The following is a 24,519-nucleotide window of genomic DNA, read 5'->3' as shown; positions in this document are numbered from 1 at the left end:
TACTATTACTACTACTACTACTACCACTACTACTCTAGCCTTCCTTATACCACCACCACCACAATTCTTACCACCACTACTACTACTACTACTACTACTACTATACTACTATCACTGCTACTACTATTACTAGTGCTGCTGCTGCTAGTTTGCCAGATGGAGTAACACCGGCAGCTGGTTTATACATAGCGGCAGGGAGGAAGTTATAGCAGCATATCCGGGTGGGGAGGAAATTGAAGTAGGAACAGGTTTAGGGAGTGAGGTACGACGGCCTTTCCCAGCGACGCGCCTCACTCCCTGCCAGACGTATAAACACAAGTGCCGCCCGCAGTGAGTTATGGGTAATGTTCTGCACTCCAGCGCATACACACACACACACACACACACACACACACACACACACACACACACACACACGAGCACGTACATATACACATCACGTTTTGGAGAATGTTACTTTGCATGTTCTTGTACTTCACTATCATTATTATTATTATTATTATTATTATTATTATTATTATCATTATTATTATTATCATTATTAATGCAGATTTTTACTATACTATGTTGACTTTCTTTTTTATTTGTACTGGTCCAGAAGTAATGTCACGTACGACACCTTTGCCAGACGTACGACACTCGCGTCACGTGCCTGCCAGACGTAGGTAAGGTGCCACGGCCCACGTTCCACGCCTGCCTCGTGTTTCAGGTAAAATTTTCATGCTGGTGATAATTTTTACCTGGTTACCCCCATCTCTCTCTCTCTCTCTCTCTCTCTCTCTCTCTCTCTCTCTTGGCGTTATAGCTGCCTATACTACACCTGCTTCATATCACTAATACCGGTGTTGATTACCTCACACCTGTCCTTATTACACCTGTTTAACACCACCAAATGTAAAGGAGTTGGTTCCTGATAATTACAACGTTCTTTCCTCACTTCTGTCAATATTATAACCCTTTCATCGTTTCTGGCAATATTACAACGTGTTTCCGTCACTCTTTTCGTTATTACAAATTTTCCCGTCACTCTGTATAATATTGAACGTTTTTCTGTTACTTCCCTCTCCATTATAACGTTTTCTTCCGTCATTCTTGTTTGTTACTAATGTTTTTCCCTCACTTGTTTATATTAGAACGTTTTCCTTCACTCCTGTCCATATTGCACTTTTCCATGTCCCCAGGTACAAAGCAGGTATCTAATCATCTCACCTGTGCTGCGTCCGGGTTACCTGTACGGTCTTTGCTTACTTAAAGTGAAAGCCTATGATGAATGTCAACACTTGGAAACACCTGACGCCTCGCTTAAGCCTAATAAATATCCAATGTACTTACACAGCTGTGAAATGACATAGTGTAATGTGATCTACGGCCTTTAATTAAATACACACTTGCTACAGATCAGTCCAACCTGCACCACTCCCTCTCTCCACCCTTACCTAAACATTCAGGGTGAGATGAGTCCCTCCCTGTTCCTACTCGTCCCTTGTCTCATCGTTCAGGGTGAGATAAGTCCTTTCTGTCCCCTCTTGTCTCATCCTTTAGAGTGAGATGAGTCCTTTATCTCCTTTCGTTCCTTGTCTCAATATTCACAGTGAGATAAGTCCCTCTCTGTCCCCTCTTGTCTCATCTTTTGGAGATAACATGTGTCCTCTGTCCGTTAGTCCCTTGTCTCAGCATTCAGGGTGAGATAAGTTCCTCCCTGTCTCCTCTCGTCCCTCGTCTCATCATTCAGAGTGACATGAATACCTCCGTCTCACTCTCGTCCCTTGCCTTATCGTTCAGAGTAGGAGAGTAGAGTCTCTTGTTAAGGTGAAAGTACTGTTGGTTCTCGAGTTACGTAACAAACGTTCCCGTACTGTAGTTTTTATGCCAGCACGTCCCCCGTTCCCTTCTTTGTTGTTTGGAGTGGAAGAGTAAGGTGTGTTGTGGTGCAAAAGGTACAATTGATAGTTGAGCTAAGCAACATACATTCACTGGTACTGTAGTCATTATTCACTTACATATTGTTTCTCTGTGTCTTGTTTAACGTTGAGATGAAAAATGAGTCATAAAAATACGGTTTGTAAACTACTAAGGTGACACATACAGACACACAGACACTAACGCTAGCACTAGTACATTTATATCTCTCTTACACACTTTTCTTAATCTTACAATATAAAAGAAACAAAGACTAAGTAATCGTACACTTGATACAACAACACACAGACACTAACACTAACACAACACATGCCTCTGTATCCTCACGCTCTCGTAACACTTTTCTCCACTCAACCGTAATAAAAAATACCAATAAATAAAAACATACTCGTACATTTACACACGTACCCAAGGCAATGACTGAATGTAGAGCGGGAAGACCGTACGTCCCTTTAGGTAAGTCAGGCTGACCATAAACTTCATGGAGCGAATGGTTAAAAAAAAAAGAGGAAAAAAAAATCTCTACGGCACACATAATTTAGAGTCGCATCCTAACACACACACACACAGACACGGACACACACGCAGACTAACACTAGCACTTGCACAAGCCGGTATATTTCTACGTCCCCATCATGCACCTTCCCTTAGCCATGCAATACAAATCAAGCCATTCACTACCAAGAAAGAATAAAAAAAATGTTCACTTGATTAACATGACGGCGCACAGGAAGACAAGGCAGACTAACACAACTACAGGCGTCAGAGCACACCTATACAAATCCTTCAAGACATCATGCATAAATAAACCAGCACACACAAGTAACACGTCTACAACAGCTCCAGAATCCTTCGCGTGCACGTCTGCTGTGGGGCGCGGTGGAAAAATTACATTCACACTGACTGAAAAATTACAATCACTGCATCACCGCCTGCTATGCAATGCAAACATCGCGGCCACGTCAGCGAGGCAACTGATGTCTGCACTGCCGCCAGACCCACCGGCACGGCACTAACTCTTCCTGAAGGGGGGAGGAGGAGGCGCAGAAGGAGGTAAGGGGGAGGGAAGGCATGGCAGAGGCGGAGAAAAGTGGTGGAGGAGAGAAAGGTAGAAAAGAAAGAAATAAGGAAGGAAAGAAGGAAGGAAGGAAGGAAGGAAGGAAGGAAGGAAGGAAGGAAGGAAGGAAGGAAGGAAGGAAGGAAGGAAGGAAGGAAGGAAGGGAAGTAGGAAGGGTAAAGGAAGGAAAGAAGAAAACAACATGGTGAAAGAGAAGTGGACGAAGCGTGAGAGGAGAGGAAGAGGAGAAAAGTAGGAGAATACAGAGATGGATGTGGAGTAAGAAAGGGAAAAGGAGGAGGAGGAGGAGGAGGAGGAGGAGGAGGAGGAGGAGGAGGAGGAGGAGGAGGAGGAGGAGGAGGAGGAGGAGAAGGAGGAGGAAGAGGAGGGACAGAAGATGAATGTAGAAGCCGAAAAGGAGGAGGTACTTACTTTGCCACGAAGAGGAGGAAGAGGAAGAAGAGGAGGAGGAGGAGGAAGAGTGTATGAGAGCAGTCTTCTCCAGCACCTTGCCGTCTACCAGGAATCTTTGCTCATCCGTCAAGTGGACCTCAGGGACCGGCGTGGTGGTGGTGGTGGTGGTGGTGGTGGTGGTGGTCGTTGTGGTGGTGGTGGTGGTGGTCGTGGTGGTCAGCTCTGCGGCAGAGGATGGAAGGGAAGGTTCAAAGCACTTATACAACAACCATGAAGGGAAGTGGTGGGAGTATGAATTCCATGCATATGTTTACTTAGCCTTGTTTTGAAGCATATGAGTTGATATACATACGTAGGTACGCCAGTGTCTATTTTCCACACAATATAAGAGGCAGTGTCCCCTGTCGCATCTTTGTTACTGCTATACTATAAATAAAGATAATAGCGTTGTGGGATCACACGTCGAAGTAAGTGCTAACATACAATGATACAAGTGAAAGTCAATGTTTCTGGCATACAAAAGGCAGTGTTCTTTATCGCATGTTTGATATACCTGTGTACTTTAATATCTTCAGTACCAGGACGTGTTTTTCACACTCATTCTGTTTTATATTTGGCGATTTTATACAGCTTCAGAAACTTATGTTGAGATTAAAATAATGACGACTCTGGCCACTTATCTTCTTACATTCATAGATCCTTCACTATCTAACCATTACCAAAAATCAAGGTAAAAATGCGTCTTAGTATTGAAGGGGTTAAATAATAATAGAAGCGTTGCAGGATCACACTTTGTTATAGAAGTTCACAGCTTCTGACATACAAGGCGAGCATTACGAGACGCAGCATCCTTTGTCGCATGTTTGTTACCACTGTTCTGTAAATGAAAATAACAGAGTTGCGAGATCAAACGTCGAGTACAGACTTAATAAACGTTGATACATGCACCAGTAACTGCTTCTGGCACATGATACCTGTCCCTTGTTACTTACTCGTCCACGTTGTACTAGAAATACAAAATCTTAACTTTTTGAATAAATGATAGTATGCTACAAAAAAGGAAAGCTCTGGAATAAGAGAGACATGAGAGACAAGGGAGTAATTGAAAGAATGGCACAACACAGAACACCTGGAAAAAGATTCAATAAAAACAGTGGCCGGAACAAAAAGAAACGGAGAACCGGAATAATAGTAACAACTACAACAACAGCAATAATAATGGCAATAATTGAATAGTAAAAAAGAAGACACGCCAGTAATGATATTTCCAACATTCAACACACCATCGCTCTTCTCTCATTCACTACCGTTGTATCAGACATTACGGTGACAACATTACAAATTCACTCCCGTTCCATACACATGAAAGTTAGTGTAGACAAGATACATAAGGCGATGACGTTACTCTTGGCACACGAGACTTCCTGTGCACTGTCAATCGCTCTATTGTTATCGCCTCTGTACTAGACAGTTATAAAAATAAGACCTAACCTGAAGTACAAGAAAGTCCTCTGTGACAACCCTTCAAGAAGTTAACAGATCACGCAGGGACGCCACAGAACGTCTGATCTTTGATCTAAGATTTCTGATTGGGGCAGAGAAAACTTAGTAGTGTTCAATGCCTCAAGAACTCAATTCCTCCATCTATCAACTCAATACAACTTTCCAGACAACTATCCCCTCTTTTTCAATGACATTCAGCTGTCCCCATCTTCTACACAGAATATCCTCGGTCTGTCCTTTACTCATAATCTAAACTGGGAACTTCACATCTCATCTCTTGCTAAAATATCTTTTATGAAGTTAGGCGTTGTGAGGCGTCTCTGCCAGTTTTTCTCATCCCCTCCTTCCGGCTAACTCTGCACAAGGGCCTTATCCGCCCATGTATGGATTACTCTTTGCATGTATGGGAGTTCCACTCACATAGTTTTATTAGATATCTTTTTATCTTATCAACTCCTCTCCTCTGACTGACAGTGTTCAATCTCTTTCTCACCACCGCAATTTTGCATTTCTTGCTATCTTTATCGTTATTTTCATGCTAACTGCATACTTCCCTTCTTCTGTGGTCCCACTGCACAACGCTCTAACCCTACTCAATCCAAGTCTCTAATGCAAGAGTTAACCAGTACTCTCAATCATTCTGGCAAACTCTGGAATTCCCTAATTGCTTCTGTATTTTCAACTTCTCATGACTTGACTTAATTTAAGACGGAGGTTTCAATACATTTATCTGTTTGTTTTGACTAAATCTCTCGGATCTGCAAGTGGACTGGCAACTTAGTGAGCCTTTTTTTTCGTTTTGTGTTTCCCTTGGCCAGCTTTCCTCTCACATAAAAGAATGTCTCTCTCTTTACGAATTACTATCTTTACAAATTTTTTTTTTCTGATGTAGGAGGGAACTCTGGTTAAGAGGAATAAAAGACTGAGGCACGATGAAAGTTCCAATCCCTCAACAGTGCAGAAAGGATTACTTATGTTCTTCTTTACATACATACAAGAGGGGACGCCAGGCAAGTACGATGAAAAGGCTTAAAAAAAGGTCCACTGAAAATACCAGTCACTAAAAAAGACGAACAAAACTACAAACCTTAGAAACAATATAGACACAAAACAATATACAGCTGCAAAAACTCACCTTGCTAGTACAGGAGAGCAAACACACGTACGCTAATGGGAGAGTTTGAACATTTTAAGGCACGGCGTCCCTCGATACACGTTCGCTTTCTTTGCAGTGCCCGACATTACGAAGTGGCTCTGGTTCACTAGGATGAGTTGCACAACGAACCGCGGCGCCTTACTCAACATGCCAATATCAAGGCGGGTTTTTATGCTCCATTTCATCATCAGATCGACGCAGCTCAGTACTGGCCAGTGTTGCAAATGTTACGCCGAACCTTCAAACAATTTCCTGCCTGCGCCTTCATTAAAAAATCAGCACTGCCAATCTGTATCTCGATGAGTGTGTTCGAAACGCTTCATATTCCCGTTTTCTCTCTCAGATGGAAAAGTTTCGATTATGTTGTTCGGCGCTGCTTCGAATTATGTCTTAATGGTTCGGAACTAAGAGCACTTAAAACAAAATAAAAGTGAAGGAACGAATGAAACGAAGAGTAAAGCAATTTGAAAACACTGAAAGAATAAAGTAAAAATAAATAAATAAAATGAACAGGCAAGGAACAAGACAGTAAGTGAAGCAAGAACAAAAATCAATGACGTAGAACACGAACAAAATGAACAGGAATGAAGGAAAATAAAAGAATCGAAATAAAAACATGACAGGAACAACAAGTTGGACAAGAACAAAGATCAATAACAGAAGGATAAAGCAAATACAAAGAAAAATGGATAGAAAAAAGAATAAAAGAAATATGAACACAGGAAAAGAATAAGAAAAGAAGAATCAATAAAGTGGAACGATAAGATTTTGACCTGATAATTTCCTGTGGCTTTATCAGATGCACTTGATCCTTTTACTACATTACGAAACAATTAACAGAACCAGCAGTCATAAATGGAGCATCTATAAGGCACTACAAAAAATAGAAAGGTGAGAAAAAAACAGATATTGCAATCACTAAACATTTTAAAGATTGCAGGTTGCTGTAGAACAAGTAAAGATATCTCAGGGTGATTAATGATTAAGGAAAAATGTATCAATTATCAGTCAAATGGTTAAAAATATTATCCAAATAACCTCTCCTCTTTTCCACAACAGCCAATTCCTAAACAGTTGGGAAAAAATGAGTATTCAAATATTTTAAGTCTGAAATACGAGTGTGTTTTCAAAGTCCTGAAAACAACAAAGATGATTTTTCTTCATAATTAACATATCTTGGGATCACAACGGAACTTAACACACACACACACACACACACACACACACACACACACACACACACACTACATCTAAGCATCAAACAAAAATATGCAAGACAGGTAAATGACAAGAGGAAAGGAATGAAAAAAAAAAAAGTGAGAGAAATTCCTGGACATATGAAAATTAAAAATATTAGACAGAAACAAAACATTACCATGACAATAACAGTAATGGGGGAAGAAACTCAAAAGAAACAGAAGGAATAGAAATGAAGAGTAAGTTAATGAAAAAAAAGATAGAAGGACAGACGAAATAAACAGAATTAGTAATCAGTAATACCAACCATAAAAAAAGGTTAAAAAAAAAATATAATGAAAATTGAAGAGAAAAATAACTTAAACAATAACGGATATTTAATTTTGTTTTATTACGATCTAAAGGAAGAAATCATTAATAATTATACTAGAAAGATCTCTCTCTCTCTCTCTCTCTCTCTCTCTCTCCCAACACATCCTCACAACACCTGACATTCGATACAGTTCCGACACAGGCTTCGAAACTGCTTCAGGGACAAAAAAAAAAAAAAAAAAAAATGGAGGCAGTGGAAGTGAGGGAATAAATAAAGAAAAAAAAAAAAAAAAGGCAAAAAAGAGGAAACCCGATAGCAGGGAGTCTTGCACGCCACTCACAATGATTAATCTCGTGGTGACGGGAAATAGGACTGTCTGGCAACCCTCCTCCTGAGTCTCCGTCTGGGTTGCCGACTTATAAATAGAAGAAATAGTAGAGGCGTTATTTATTTATTATTTGATTTTCTCTCTCTCCATCACTGCCTCCTTCCTCCCTCCCTCTCTCTCTCTCTCTCTCTCTCTCTCTCTTCTGTCCGTCTGTCCGTCTGTCTGTTGGCATTTTTGTTGTCGTTATGTTTACTGTATACTTTTTCTCCTCTCTCTTATTCCCTTTGTTTATTCTGCTCACACTGTGGTTGTTATTGTTGTTCTTTTCTCTCTCTGCTGTGTGTGTGTGTGTGTGTGTGTGTGTGTGTGTGTGTGTGCGTGTGTGTGTGTGTGTACGGTTGAAGTAAAGGGGCGTGTGTTTCCTCCGTTTTCTGGGATCATGTTTTGTTTAGTGTAGATAAAAGTTGCTTTATATTCTCTCTCTCTCTCTCTCTCTCTCTCTCTCTCTCTCTCTCTCTCTCTCTCTCTCTCGTACAAACCCCCACGCTGATGAAAACAACTCTTTCTACATTCCTTGTAATATTTTTCCCTTTCCTTTGCTATCTTACTTACGCCTGCCTCTCCCTCTCTCTCTCTCCCTCTCTCTCCCTCCCTCCTTCCCCTCTTTCCCTCTCCCCCCCAACTCTCTCTCTCTGCCTCTCCCACACACACACACACACACACACACACTCTCTCTCTCTCTCTCTCTCTCTCTCTCTCTCTCCTTTCTTTCAGGCGATAAGAACCCCACGTGGAGAGTCATTTGAGAAGGCAATTACATGTTGTATCTCCTGAGAGTACTAATGGAGGAGGAGGAGGAGGAGGAGGAGGAGGAGGAAAAGGTAAGGGAATAAAAATCCACTAGCAACGAAGGTAAAGAAAAAGAGAAAGAGGAGATGAGAAGGGAGAGAAAAATGGAGGTAAGCAAAGGAGGAGGAAAGAAAATGTGAAGGCTGCGGTGAAGGAAGAGAAATCAGAAGACAAAAGCAGAGAAAGAGGAGGAGGAGGAGGAGAAAAAAAGATATATGTAGTGAAGAAAGAAAGAAGAAATTGGCACAAAAAATATATGGAAGATAAGAGAGAGAGAAAAAAAAAGGAGAATAAAAGGAGAAAGAGAATTGAAGAGAATAAATGGGAGAAGGAGATTCTTCCTTTTCCTCCGTGACCTGGGAAGGAGGAAGGAATGGAAGGTAATTTTTTTCCCTTCTTCTCCTCCTCCTCCTCCTCTTTCTCCTCCATCAGAGGGAAAAAAGGAAGTGCTAAGGCGTTCGTGATCAATTAAGTACTACTCTCTCTCTCTCTCTCTCTCTCTCTCTCTCTCTCTCTCTCTCTCTCTCTCTCTCTCTCTCTCTCTCTCTCTCTCTCTCTCTCTCTCTCGCTAACACCCCTTGATTAACGATTAGCTCCCCTTTGAAGGTATTAAGACCTGAACCAGCACCTTCACCTCCTCCAATCAGGGCTCAGGACGTCAGGGGTTCCGCCAATCACCAGCCGGCTGACGGTGTGGCGGGCTGAAGGCAGTGCGGCAGTCGATCATGTTTAGTTTAGCATAAAGTCAAATTAAAGACCTTCATTATATATTTTGGGTAGCAATTCCAAACGTTTTTGGTGAGGGGGTCAATTTTTTTATTCTTTTTCATCATTTTATCGTTCCCTTGATCACTATTACTAGGTTAATAGGTGTATTATTCGAGGGTTTCAAAAATAATGTTGATGTTTTAAAATGTAGGTCAAAGATTTCTATAATGTCGTTAATGGTAATAGTGTTGTGATTTAAGGGAGTCTCGATGCGCCTTCGTGCGGGAAAGTTTGGATGTTTACAACGTTTTGATTATGAAGGGAAAGGAAAGTTGTAAGACACGGTGTTGTTGAAGAGAGGAAAGATTGCCGAGAGGAGAGTTGTGAGGTGAAGTAAAAGAGAGTTATCAGTCATAAATACTCGTCAATTGGTGAAGGAGACAAAGAACGACAAAAAAATAATCAAGAATAAAAAGAAAAAAAGACTAAAAATAAAAAAAAGTACTACAATGCACGTGTAATATATTTTTTTCTAACATTCTTCACTTTTCTCAATAATAAAAATCAAACCACCTTTAACAATAATAATAATAAAAAAATACATGAACACACTTTCACTAAAAAACACGGAAATGATTGCGAGATTAAAAGAATAGAATAGAATAGAACTGAATTCATAAAAATATAAGCACCAGACAGCTCAGGTCATGTGTGGTTTGGATTAAGGAGATTAAGATTTTTTGGTGTTGATGGCGTGTGGACATACTAGTGTAATGTCATCCAGGGTGTTGGTATGGTAAGGTAGGTGTTCATATTGAGTGAAGGAGATTAGTTTGTTTGAAGAAAAGATGATATTATCTGAATGAAAGTGCCGTGAGTCTTTTGGGACGTCTTTGAGATTAGAGGATGGGGGAAAGGGAGGTTAAATGTGATAAAGCTGTAGTAAGTGCTGTGATGTAGTTTGGACAAATGAGGAGGATAGGTGAGAGTGAGAGGAGACTATAACAGATTGAGGATAAGGTTGGTGGGGATCTTGTCGTAAGAGTGTGTGAGTCGTGTGTTACTATTAGGTAATGTTACGATTATGTTACGATTATGGTTTCCCAATGCCTATTTTAGTGTTCAGGATGTAACCATGAGGAATTATTTGGTGAAACTCCGAACATAAGTAAAGGCCACACTTAAGTGAAGTGTAATTGAAATGAGTGAAAATATACTTCGAATAAAGAAAAAAGAGAATTCTTTAAGAAGATATAATAAACTTTTGACGAAACAATACAAAATGACTTCATATAAAGGTAAAACAATATCCTGCAGTGAATTTGAGGAGAAATGAATAAAAAAAAAAAAGATTTCCACAAGTATATATAAAAGATACCTAGGTTTTAATAAGTAAACACGATCAACTTCAGGTAAAACGATGAAAATAAAGACTAGAAATATGTGTGATAGAATACATACATGAATCTTGAGGTAAAAAAAAAAGACGTAAAACAATAAAACTCTGATCAAGTAAATAGATAAACACGAAAAATCTTAGATGAAACAATTAAATAAAAACTTAGAATGTGTGTGTGAAAAAATCTGTTCACCTACATGAATCTTGAAGCAAAATAAAAAAAATGAAAAGCATAAAACAATAAAGACCTGATGAAGCAAACAATAAACTAAGAATATCGATGTGTAGTGTACTTATGTGAATCAGAAGGTCAAATTAACTCAAATAACCTTCCAATACATATAAAGAAAAATGCTTCCCAAACAGCAAACAAAATAATGAAGTCTGCGGTAAAATGACTCCGTTTTCATGTGTAATCCGACAGCTCGAGGAAAACGGGAAGAATGGTTTGATGGATGAGGTCTTCCCGCTCAGTGGAGGAAACTTGCGGAGGGAGGGAATGAGGGGATTTCCTCCAAGTGAGAGAAACTGATGGAGGGGCCACAAATACCCTCCCCTCCCTCCCTCCCTCCCTCCAGCGACCAAGGGAGGGAAGCGAAGGGCGGGGACGTGTGGGAGGGAAGAGAGGAAACCGAGAGAAAGATCTAGTGCTGACTCAATGTGAGGGAGTGGTGTTTGGCTCTCTCTCTCTCTCTCTCTCTCTCTCTCTCTCTCTCTCTCTCTCTGTCTGTCTGTCTGTCTGTCTGTCCCTCTCCCTCTCCCTCTTCCTCTGTCTGTCTGTCTGTCTGTCTGTCTGTCTGTCTGTCCTCTCTGTCTCTGTCCTCTGTCTGTCTGTCTGTCTGTCTGTCTGTCTGTCTGTCTCTCTGTCTGTCTCTCTCTCTCTCTCTCTCTCTCTCTGTCTGTCTGTCTGTCTGTCTGTCTGTCTGTCTGTCTGTCTGTCTGTCTGTCTGTCTGTCTGTCTGTCTGTCTGTCTCTCTCTGTCTGTCTGTCTGTCTGTCTGTCTGTCTGTCTGTCTGTCTGTCTGTCTGTCTCTCTCTCTCTCTCTCTCTCTCTCTCTCTCTCTCTCTCTCTCTCTCTCTCTCTCTCTCTCTCTCTCTCTCTCTCTCTCTGTCTGTCTGTCTGTCTGTCTGTCTGTCTGTCTGTCTGTCTGTCTGTCTGTCTGTCTGTCCCTCTCCCTCTCCCTCTCCCTCTCCCTCTCCTCTCTCTCTCTCTCTCTCTCTCTCTCTCTCTCTCCATCTCACCTCGCAGAGTCACCGCGGAGGAGGCGGATCCCAGCGGGTTGGTGGCAATACACTGGTATATTCCGTAGTCTCCCTCCTCCACCGGGGAGATGACCAAGGTGGAGGTTCCCGCGCCCCCGATCTCCCAGTCCTCCACTGAAGACTCTGTGGAGAGGAGGAGGAGGAGAATGTGGATAAGGAGGACGAGGAGGAGGAGGAGGTAGGAAGGTGGTGGCATTGGTGGAGGAAGGAATGAAGCAAGGAGGAAAGGAAGGAAGGTAGGTAAGAAGGAGGAAGAGGAGGAGGAAGAGGAGGAGAAGGAGGATTACAAAGGAATATACAAAGTAGGAAGAGGAGAAAAAGAAGACGAGGGTGAAGAGGAGGAAGTTAAGATGAAGGTGGATGTGGTTTTACTTTTAGAGAAGGACAGAAGGAAAAAGAAGGAAAAAGAAAGGAAAGAAAGAAGGAAAGAAGAGGAGGAGGAAGGAGTACAAAACAAAAAGAGACACGAGGAATGGGAAGAGAAAGAAGAGGAGGAAGAGAAGCAAGTTAAAATGACCTAACTCCTACTTTGTTTACTATGAAGCACTAAAAATTTTCACTCTTAGCACATCAGGCACATGAGAAAGAGGAGGAGGAGGAGGAGGAGGAGGAGGAGGAGGAGGAGGAGGAGGAGGAGGAGGAGGAGGAGGAGGTGAGCGGTGAGAGTGTGGGTGATACAGTGCGTGGAGGAGGCAGGCCGTAGAGATGATGGAGAGAGAGAGAGAGAGAGAGAGAAGGAGAGGAGGAAGGAAGGAAGGTAAGAGAGAAGAGATACCTGCTTGATGGAGGAGGAAAAGGAGGCGGAGAAAGAAGAGGAGGAAGAAGAAGAGGAGGAAGTAAAAGACCGAAGGGAGGTGAACGAGACAAGATAAGATGCAATGTGTTATCATGAAGGGAGAAGAATAAGAGACAGTCACGAAGAGAAGAAAAAAGTGAAATGGAAGGAAAGGGAGAAAAAACCTGAAAACTCTGTCATTGTGTGTGTGTGTGTGTGTGTGTGTGTCAGATTTCCACTTACCTATTTTCACTTGATTTTTTGTCCAGGTGAGTGTGGGCGGCGGCCAGGCCATGTACCGACACACCAGTACCGCCCGCCCGCCCACCTCCGCCCATTCAATATGCACGTCGCCCAGCATCTCCGGCTCGACTGGAAAAGTAAACCAGAGTATAAAGTAGTGGAGAGAGTAAATAATTCTGTCCATAAACTATCTTTTTTGCTTGAGGGGTTTCGTGTGAAGCTAAGTTTTTGTAATGGTGGTGGTGGTGGTGGTGGTAAGTAGTGGTGGTGGTGGTAGTAGTAGTAGTAGTAGTAGTAGTAGTAGTAGTAGTAGTAGTGGTAGTGGTAGTTGTAGTAGTGGTGGTAGTAGTAGTAGTAGTGGTAGTTGTAATATTAGTAGTAGTAGTAGTAGTGGTAGTTGTAATATTAGTAGTAGTGGTAGTAGTAGTAGTAGTAGTAGTAGTAGTAGTAGTAGTAGTAGTAGTAGTAGTAGTAGTAGTAGTAGTAGTAATAGAAGCATCACCTCTACAAAATACACACCAAGAATCCCAAGCACTCAAAATAAATGAATAAATCAATGAATAAGATACATAACTAAACAAACAACAAGACTAACCCTCTAAGTTTACCTCCCCACTTCCCTTCCCTACCACCCTTTGCTCACCTCCCTCATGCCTCTCCTTCCTACCAACCCTCTCTCCCCTTCAATCCTTCCTTCCCGCCACCCTTCCTCCCTCACACTTCCCCTCACCCCCAACACATCCCTAGAGAGGCGAGCTTCAGCGTGGCAAGATTTACTACCATGGAAGGAAAGTTTTAATCAGAAAGAATTTAGAGAGAGAGAGAGGTGGGGCTGCTAACTAGAAAGGTAAGCAAGGAAGGAGAGAAGGAAGAAAGGAAGGGTTGGAGGGAAGGAAGGAAAGTTGGTATGTGTGGTGAGTGGAAGAAACGGGAAAGAGGATAGAGAGAGATAAGCAAGGAAGGAGGGAAGGAAGAAAGGAAGGGCAGGAGGGAAGAGAGTAGAGTTGGTTTGTGTGAAGGGGTGGAAGGAAAGGGTATAGGAAGAGGGTATAGGAAGGTAACCAAGGAATGAGAGAAGGAAGAAAGGAATGTGTGAGGGGTGGAAAGGAGAAAGAGGCATAGAGGTGTTAATGAAGGGGGAATAGTGTGGAAGGGCGGTGGAGCAGGTTGTGAAAAGGTTGTTGAGGTAAAGATTACGAGGAGGAGGAGGAGGAGGAGGAGGAGGAGGAGGAGAAGGAGGAGGTGAAGGAGGCAGAAAATGAGGATGGTGGTGTTTTGAATCTATGATAATGATGATAAATTAAGGAAGGTAACGAACGGGAACAATAAAACACGTGAATAACGAGAGGAGGAAACAAAATAACTGAAGAAAATAGAGTAAAAAACAAGAAAGGAAAAAAACTAGTGAAAGAAAAATGATGAAGCATCCAAACTTCGGGGAAAGTAAAAAAAAAAAAAAGAGAAAGAGAGAGAGAGAGGAAAGAGAGCGAGAGAGGAAGAAAGGAAAAGAGAGCAACCGTGAAGAAGTTATAATATGAAGAATGAAGATGAAAGGAAGGAAACGCGAAACACACAATACACAGGGGAAGAAAAAGAAGAAAAAGAAGAGGAAAAAGAAGATAGATCGGAAAAAAAAGAAAACTAAAAGCAGAGTAAGATGAAAGATGAAAAGGAAGCCGATCAGCAGATGAAAGGAAAATGAAGAAATGGAAAGATGAAAAGACGAGATAGATAAAAAGAATAGTGCCGTTCACATATATTATTTCTCCTAAAAGTTTCCAAAAATTAATAAAAACTGATCTCAACTTATCGGCTTAGAGAGAGAGAGAAAGAGAGAGAGAGAGAGAGAGATTCAGAGTCCACACACACACACACACACTCTCTCTCTCTCTCTCTCTCTTACGAATTACAAAGCATTACAAGACTCTCAACTTCGGCCTAACTGTTGTTGTTTTTCTTTCATCACTCACCGAACCCTGGATCAGCAGAATTTTGACAAGGAAGTTACCGAGGAGCCAAAAAAGGACAGAAAAAAGAGAAAAGAAAACAAACTCATCCACCTTTCATTCTCTAACCTGAAATGGCCTTGCTGGAGACGACATGAACTTGCTGGGAATTGAGGTTACAAATTGACATGACTTTATTCTTTTGGGGGATTCTAGTGACCTTGCAAGTAATGAAGTGAGCTGTTTTTTTAAGGGGGTGGAATGGTATGACCTTTTCGGGAATGTCCTGGAATTGGTGGTAGTGGGAATGATGCCTCGACCTTTATGGGAGTTTGCAGGAGTTAAAAGGAACCAACACAAATGGAAAAGTCGAGTTGGGAGGAAATGACACACTCTCACTCTCACTCTCTCTCTCTCTCTCTCTCTCTCTCTCTCTCACCTTTGGAACCCCCTTGAGGCGCTAAATTTAAATATTGAGAGGGCGTGTATTCAGGTCTATAAGATGGTGAAGTAAGGCTTGCTTTGATCTCTCTCTCTCTCTCTCTCTCTCTCTCTCTCTCTCTCTCTCTCTCTCTCTCTCTCTCTCTCTCTCTCTCTCTCTCTCTCTCTCTCTCTGTCTGTCTGTCTGTGTGTCTATTTGTCTACCTCTGTCTGTCTGTCTGTCTGTCTGTCTTCCTGTCTGTCTATGTCTGTCTGCCCCTCCTCTCTCTCTCTCTCTCTCTCTCTCTCTCTCTCTCTCTCTCTCTCTCTCTCTCTCTCTCTCTCTCTCTCTCTCTCTCTCTCTCTCTCTCTCTCTCTCTCTCTCGCAGGGGACATGACTTCGCTTGCTGCATGACAAAGACAGTTTTACCACAAAAAAGCGAGTACCCTCAAGCATTCACTTTCTCTTCTTCGTCTTCCTCTTCTCTCTCTCTCTCTCTCTCTCTCTCTCTCTCTCTCTCTCTCTCTCTCTCTCTCTCTCTCTCTCTCTCTCTCTCTCTCTCTCTCTCTCTCTCTCTCTCTCTCTCTCTCTCTCTCTCTCTCTCTTACTGTAACTTAAACATTTAACAACTGTTACATTAAAGTAGATTACTGAGCACACACACACACACACACACACACACACACACACACACACACACACACACACACACACACACACACACACACACACACACACACGTAGGAAAAGAGTGTGAAGCATTACAATTTTTCGTTATTTTTCCGTCTTTCTACTTAATATCCTCCTTACTTTTCTCCTGTCCCTCTCTCTCTCTCCCTCTCCCTTCCCCTCTCCCTCTCTCTCTGTGTGCTTACAGTGGGGACCCAGAAATTAGACATGCAACAGTTCCTCGTGGCACCCAATTTACTTTCTTAATAACGAGGACGATTTCTTATTAGCCTCTATTACTTTGCGTTCATTTACATTCCTCCTCTTCTGTGTTCTCCTTGGGGGGTTTGCTGCTAATGACGTAGTGGATGGTAATGGTGAGATTGGGTGAGGTTGTGCTAGCGAGACACGGGTGGTTGCCTTTGTAATGATGCGAGGCAGCATTAAAGACTGGAGTGATTTACATTTTTGTCCTTAGAATTTAATGCAAGAACGAGAGAGAGAGAGAGAGAGAGAGAGAGAGAGAGAGAGAGAGAGAGAGAGAGAGAGAGAGAGAGAGAGAGAGAGAGAGAGAGAGAGAGAGAGAGAGAGAGAGAGAGAGAGAGAGAGAGAGAGAGAGAGAGAGAGAGAGAGAGAGAGAGAGAGAGAGAGAGAGAGAGAGAGAGAGAGAGAGAGAGAGAGAGAGAGAGAGAGAGAGAGAGAGAGAGAGAGAGAGAGAGAGAGAGAGAGAGAGAAAATGGGGGGAAATGATAGCAATGGGGAATTTTCTGAACTAATGGTTATGACAACACATCTCCTCTTCACAGGGATAATATGAAACATACCTACAGTGTCATTCTACGAACATAAAGATCAAATAAGTTAATATAATATATTTTTCCGCATAACTAACTCCTGAGTAGTAACAAAGGTAAAATCGAACTCTTCTCATGAACAGATGTATTTAAGTTTGTTCTAGTAACTTGGCACTGAGATCTATTTAGTCATCTTCACATTTCCATAATTGGAAGTGTATTAATCCTGACGACGGTAAAAATGACTAAAACATGTCTGTGCCACCTAAAGGTCTAAATCACACAGATCAACTTACTATGTAGTATATGAAAACAACAATTCTGATTAAGACCAGGAAACTCGAGTATCCTGGCGAGAGTACCACTTTCTAACCCAAACTGGCCTGCCTTAGTTTAACTTAATAAACACATTGTTGGACAAACAGTTAATTCCTGGTGTAATGTCCAAGGTGACATGTAGCAGCGTGACATCGGCGGATTAGTTCTGAAAATTTCCCACAGGATGAATGGTTAAGAGAAATTGAAATAGCTGGTAAAAGGAAGGATTAAGATAAATAATGAAAGGAGAGACAAACGAGGAATGAGTGATGAAAGGAAGGAGGGAGATAAAAAGAATGAATTGCAATACACACACAAAAAAAAGATGAATTGTAAAGAAAGATAAAGATTGCTTGATAAAAGGGAGGATTGGGATACAGAATGAAAGGGAGAAACGAAAAATGAGGGATAAAAGGAAAGAGGAAGATAAAAGATTGAGAGGCAATACAAACAAAGAATGGTGAAGAGAAAAGAAAAAAATGTTTGGGATAGAATGAAAGGAGAGACAAACGAAGAGTGAGTGATAAAAGGAAGGAAGGAAGGAAGGAGATAAAAGAATGAAAAGCAATGCAGACAAGGATTAATACAGAAAGAAAGAAAAAGAATGAAGAGTAACAAAAAATCAGCAAAAGGAATATGGATATACGTAAAAGAAAAAAAAAAAAAAAGAACGAAAAGACAAACAAGAAGGAATAAAGAGAAAGAGAATAAAGCTTAATAGAAAAGGTAGATGAAGAGGAAAAGGATAAAGAAAGATAAAGAAACAAAAGAGAACTCACACAAGAATAACTACACGAAGAATGAAAGAAATGTTTAGAAAGAAAGTGAAGAAAGAAAATATTAACAAGAACTAATGGTCAGAGAGAGAGAGAGAGAGAGAGAGAGAGAGAGAGAGAGAGAGAGAGAGAGAGAGAGAGAGAGAGAGAGAGAGAGAGAGAGAGAGAGAGAGAGAGAGAGAGAGAGAGAGAGAGAGAGAGAGAGAGAGAGAGAGAGAGAGAGGATGGGAACAGAAAGAATGGCTGATACAAACTGAACGAAAAATAAGGAGCCAAAAAAGGAAGAGTATGAAAAAGGACGAAAAAATAAGAACACGAATAAACAGAAAGCAAGAAATAGGAAAAAAGGAAAGAGTAAAAAAAGAAAAAGAAAAAGAAAAACGAGGAAAGATATAGAAGGAATGAAAGTAAAGTTAAGATACAAAATAGATGAAAGAATGAAGATTGCTGAGAAAATAATGAATTGTTGAATTGTAATAACAGTGAGAAGAGAAAATGAAGAAAATAAAGCAAGAACTAGATTTACAAAGAATACAATGAAAAAGCAGATCTGTAAAAATAGTATAGAAAAATAAAGGGAGAGAAAATGAAGTACAGGTTGATTAAAAAAAGAAAAAAGAAATGAAAAATATGACGACAAAAAAAGACATGGAAAAAAAAGAGGAAAGGAAAAACAACTCAAGTATTTTTGTAATATTATAAAAACCAAGTCCTTTTCTTTTCATTCACTAAATACTATGTGAGATAAAGTAACACATATTCTCTCCTAGTAACACAATGGTAGCGATAAGCCAGAATTCACACACGCAACACACCCCAACACAACACACCATATTCAACACAACATATGATAAACAACACTTCACATTCCTTCCTAAACTCACCACAATCAACATGACACGACAACACTACAGTAACTTAAACACAAACTCCACGCAACACACCACACAGAATATCCTTAAACACACTCGAACATACAATTTTCAACTACAACAATATGATCAATTGGACACAACACAGTAACACACACAGCACAACACAACTATAAACACTTCAAACACAAACTCAACACAACACACGACACAGAATAAACTCAAATACACTCAAACGCGCACAAACTTTCTATCACAACAATATGTTCAATAGGATTCAACACAACAACACACACACAGCACAATACAACCCTGAATACTTCAAACACAAACTCCACGCAACACACCACACAGAATACATTTAAACACACTCATACACGCTCAAATAGGACACAAACACAGCAACACTTTAATCTTACACCCACTCCTACAGCAACACACACAACACAGCACAACTCAATACTTTAAACACAGACTTTACACCACTACAACACACTCAACACTTCAAACGCTCTAAGTCACACGCAACACAGTATTTCACGCACGAACACCACTAAAGCACCATTTCTAGTACATTTTTATCCAGAAACTCTCAATTTACCGCACGCAACACAAATTAAGCCAAAAAAGAGGTACGGAAAACAAAGGCACGAAAACAAAGGCACAAAAAAAGCATAAAAAATAAAGGTTGAAAAAATAAAGACAAAAAATAAAGACAAAAAATAAAGGCACAAAAGACAAAGGCACAAAAAAAACAAAGGCACAAAAAAACAAAGGCACAAAAAACCAAAGGCACCAAAAAATAAAGACACGAAAGACAAAGGCACAAAAAACAAAGGCATAAAAAAACAAAGGCATAAAAAAGGCACAAAAAACAAAGGCACAAAAAAACAAAGGTACAAAAAAACAAAGGCACAAAAAAACAAAGGCACAAAAAAACAAACATAAAAAAAACAAACACGAAAAGACAAAAGAGCCACAACAAAGAAAAAAAAATCAGAAAAAACACACAAAAACACTAATTGCTTAAGCACAAAACAAAACACACACACACACACACACACACACACACACACACACACACACACACACACACACACATTCCACTTCACACCGAGAGCTCAACACCACAACATACCAACACCACAGAGCGAAACTGCCCGACTCAACACTCACCTCCTCCATACATAAGAAAACACACACACACACACACACACACACACACACACACACACACACACACACACACAAATCTTCAACTATGCAAACTTGAAATGAATCTCAAAATAATCCTCATGCAAAGCCATTAAAAAAGAAACACAACACAAGATTTGCAGGAAAAAGAAGGAAACAAAAGGAAAAACTAGAAACTTTGTCACTGAATAATCACACAGCTTTAGTTGACGATCCACACCTGTAGCCTTACCTCTCTCACACCTGTCCTTAACTATTGCATACCTGAACATCAACTTAACCCTTCAGTGCTGGGACACATTTTTACCTAGAGATTTATGTACGATTAGACCATTTTATTGATATTAGGAAGGGTCTATGGAGGTCAAAAGATTAATGTCCACAGTCTTCACTATCTTAATCCTCGACATAAGTTTTTGAAGGTGTATAAAATCGCCAAATAGTAACCAGAATGAATTTGGAAACGCGACCTGGTACTGAAGAATTTAATACCCGCTCCTCTCTTATACCTGGTTATTTTGCTGCTTATTCACTCCTAAGCAGCTTTCCTTCCTGTATTTAGATTAACTGGTCACAATGCACTTCTTTCTTACACATACTGGTAAAAAATAAACTCATTCTCTCTCTCTCTCTCTCTCTCTCTCTCTCTCTCTCTCTCTCTCTCTCTAAGTAAATAAATAAATAAATAAATAAATAAATCAAAACAACTTCTTCTCATATATATAACTCTCCCTTATACAAGCACACCTGTCCACATTTCACACGTAACTAAAGATCTGTTATCCTTAATCATACAGGTAAAACATCACACTTCTCCCTCTTCTACAGGTGAAAACGGTTCTCCCCTTGCTCTTAACAGGTAATCTCTCCAGCCTGTCCATATTCATGAGCAAAGGTAATGCCACATAACACCTCCAGCCTCTAATTCTTTTACATACGGTAACTCATCACTTCTGTATCTCTCTTAACCCCTTCCCTGCTAGACGCTGGTTTTTGTTCTTATGCCTTTGTACTAAGCTTTTCTATGCCTCTCTTGATTCCTTCACTGCTGAATGTTCTTTAATCTTTACGTCTTTGTACTAAACTTTAATATTTCTGCAGCTTAAGAAAAGAATAATCTGTCTTCCCTCTCTTTTCTCCCATGTCTATATGCAAACAGTCTTTATAATGTTAGGAAGGTTGAGGCAGGAAAACGATAGCGGCAAGAGTTAAAGGTACAAGAGTGTTCGTCTCGATGGTCCTGCCTTAACGTAACACCAGCACGGCGCGTCTCCGGCAGAAGAATGAAGACCGTGAAAGATTTCCACTTCGACAGACTCGTTTTTCACACCAGGCATGTTGAAGTGGCTCGCAATGTGTATGTAAAGTGAGGATTTATTTAATAGTGATCATTCAGCGTCTTCCAAGATATAATGCTAAGTTATGGTAATACAATAGCCAGTGTTTTGTCTGTAGTACGTTCCTCGCTGTCCATTTTGGCGGTTAAGAGGCGGAACCCACATTATTTTGTTTCTCTGACTCTGGCACGGCAGTTCCGGCACTTGGGGACACGAGACCACGAGAACGCTATCACTGTTAGATGGTTTTACTCACGGACTGGCAGACGTGTTCCTGTCTATTGTAAAAGCGTGCAGCAAACTTTTATTCTGTTTAGACCCATTTACTTCCAAGGCACCGCATTATATAAACACGAGTAGTGAGGCATCTTTCAGTAAGGTTTTGTTCGGAACATGGAGTTAATTTGCCTCACATCTGAAAAAAAAAGAAAACGTGAAAACTGCAGCCAATCAGCGGATGAGAGTATTGCCGGTGACAGTGTTGCCAAATTCGCGTGGCATCAAGGAGAGAAACTGCGATGCTACACTGGCAATGCTAGAATGTGTGTAACGCTGCAGCGGCGGTGTTGCCTCTCATGTTCTTGAGTGCAGTACAAATGACATTACTAAGACTGTTTCCATCGTCATTAGAGTGAACCTAACTGTGCACAAGAAATAAAGGAAGATAAAGACAAAGTTAAATTTGAAAAAAAGAAGCTGATTCTTAAATAGAGTGGGAGATGAATGGAATAGGCCTACTTATTTCTTTGTGCTGCGTAATTTAGGAGTTGAAAAAAGACAAATTCGGAACAAGGTCGATACTGGAAATACATAGGTATATTTCATACAGGGACAGCCACGTGTAGGCCTATTGGTGTCATCATTTTCTTGTTTTCTTTCATTCTTATATCAACCAAGTGCTCGAATACCACTCAGTATTTGACCACTTGAAAGCAGATCACAATAATACAGATACACTCCTAAAGCTACTCGACATTAATCCACATACCTGTACTCCACCTCCCAGCCCTGATCCACCGAGCCACCACACCTGAACCACCTGTCCCCTTCAATGTATCTGCACCACCACTAGTCCACCTACCCTTCGTCACTAGTCCACTAATTCCTCCAAGTCTTTACATCTCTGGTAAACTCTGGAATTTCCTGCCTGCTTCTGTATTTCCATCTATCTATGACGTGGAATCATTTAAAAGGGAGGTTGCTAAACATCTGTCCTATCCTTTTGGCTAACTCTCTCAACTCTGTTCGTGGATTAGCATCTCAATGGCCCTTTTTGTTCTATCGTTTGTGTTGTCCTTGGTCAATTTCGCTTCTTACATAAAAAAAATCCTTTAACTACTTCAATACTGGAACACATTTTTACCGTTAGATTTATGTAGGATTAGACCATTTTATTAACATTAGGAAGAGTTTATGGAGGTCAGAAGATTACTGGCGAGAGTTTTCACTATTTTAATCTACACATAAGTTTCTGAAGCTGTATAAAATCACCAAACAGTAAGTAGAGGGAATATGGAAACGCGTCCTGGTACTAAGAGTTAATAACCACTCCTCTCTTATACCTAGTTTTCACTATTTTAATCCCCTCATAAGTTTCTGAAGCTGTATAAAATCCCCAACAATAACCAGAGTGACCATGGAAACGCGTCACGGTACTGAAAGGGGTTAAATTTGCTACAAATCGCCGTGGTACAGTGGAACCATGCGTGCTTTGGGGTCCGATGGGTCTCCAAGCGCACGGGTTCGAATCCTGTCCACGGTCCGAGTGTAGGTTGGGCTTCCTCACTCGGGGCAACGGTTTCCTAGCGGGTGGGCTTTGAGATAGGGGGTACCACAAAAAGTATCTCCTTAAGCCCATAAATTCCCGTGAAAAGTCCACATGGTATAAATAAAAGTATAAATAAATGAATCCCCTTCAAATATCCACTTACCCTTCCCATACCAGCACCTGTCTAGCACACCAGTCCCCGTAACTTTCTACCAGTACTCACACTTGACTGACACCTTGGCGCGGGCGGACACAGCAGGCTGGATGCCGTTGGATGCCACACACAGATACGCCCCGCTGGAGTTCCTAGTAACGGAGGGAAGCACGAGGAGTGGTCCAGAAGCGACGCCCACTGTTGGAGGAAAGCGAAGGAAAAAATAAGGAGAGAAATTAGGAGAAAAATTAAGAGGGAGAGGAATAATGGTAGAAAACGTCAGATGAAGTTTAAAGGTAATGGCTATATGAAAAATGGTAAGGGAAGAGAGTAAAATCAGGGAAAAGGTAGGAAAAGTAGGAGGATATTTAAAGGTATGGTAAATGAAAAAGCAAGAGAAGAGAGTAAATAAGAGAAAAGGCTAGAAAGAGTAAGGAAAGGAAAATAATAAAAAATAAAGTATTGACCAGGGTGAAGAAGGAATAGATGGAGGAGAGGAAAAACGAGGGATAAAATGTAGGTGAAAAATATAAAGAAATCTGTGTGGAGAAAAGTAATGGTGAAGAAAGGATGAAAAATACGAAACAGAAGAAAAATAAGAAAAACACAAAAAAATAAGATTTGTTAGGTAAAAAGTAAAAGAGGAAAGGAAAAAAACAAAAGAGGAAAATGAAAGAAAAATGAAAAGATAAAACGTACAAGGAAGAATATAAGAAAATAAAAAAACGAAGACGAATAAAAAGAGAAAATGAAAACGAAACACGAGGAAAATAAAAAAAACTAAATAAAAACAAAAACTTCTATAAAAAATGTAACAAAAAACTGAAATATGAAGAATGAAGAGAAGGAAAAAAAAATATAAAGAAAAGATAAAAAACAGAGATAAAGAGGAGTAAAAGGTGTGCAAATGAGATAATGGAGATAACGTGCAGGGCTTTTACAGGTAATTATGTGACAAGTTAACCAATAAAAGGCTTTCAGGTAACACTGGCAGGTACACTCATTAAGCAGTGATTGGAGTATATGCCACCCCTACTCTCCCCCTCCCCAACCACTCCTCCCTCTTTCTCTCTCTGTCTCTCTGTCTCTCTCTCTCTCTCTCTCTCTCTCTCTCTCTCTCTCTCTCTCTCTCTCTCTCTCTCTCTC

General features: G+C 40.7%; 1 protein-coding gene across 2 annotated transcripts in view; it reads right to left on the bottom strand.

The window, feature by feature from the left end:
* LOC123510193 (basement membrane-specific heparan sulfate proteoglycan core protein-like) overlaps window positions 1-24,519 on the bottom strand; it is a 162,632-nt gene that overhangs the window by 11,447 nt on the left and 126,666 nt on the right. For both annotated transcript variants that reach the window (XM_045265088.1, XM_045265089.1), the window contains 4 exons: window positions 23,443-23,571; window positions 13,125-13,253; window positions 12,086-12,229; window positions 3,410-3,613 (listed from right to left, as the gene is read on the bottom strand). In XM_045265088.1, coding sequence (XP_045121023.1) covers window positions 3,410-3,613; window positions 12,086-12,229; window positions 13,125-13,253; window positions 23,443-23,571 — 606 coding nt within the window. The remainder of the gene's footprint in view (window positions 1-3,409; window positions 3,614-12,085; window positions 12,230-13,124; window positions 13,254-23,442; window positions 23,572-24,519) is intronic.

Source organism: Portunus trituberculatus, chromosome 28, assembly GCF_017591435.1.
Source record: "Portunus trituberculatus isolate SZX2019 chromosome 28, ASM1759143v1, whole genome shotgun sequence".
Taxonomy (NCBI): Eukaryota; Metazoa; Arthropoda; class Malacostraca; order Decapoda; family Portunidae; genus Portunus; species Portunus trituberculatus.
This window is presented reverse-complemented; position numbering and strand designations above follow the sequence as displayed.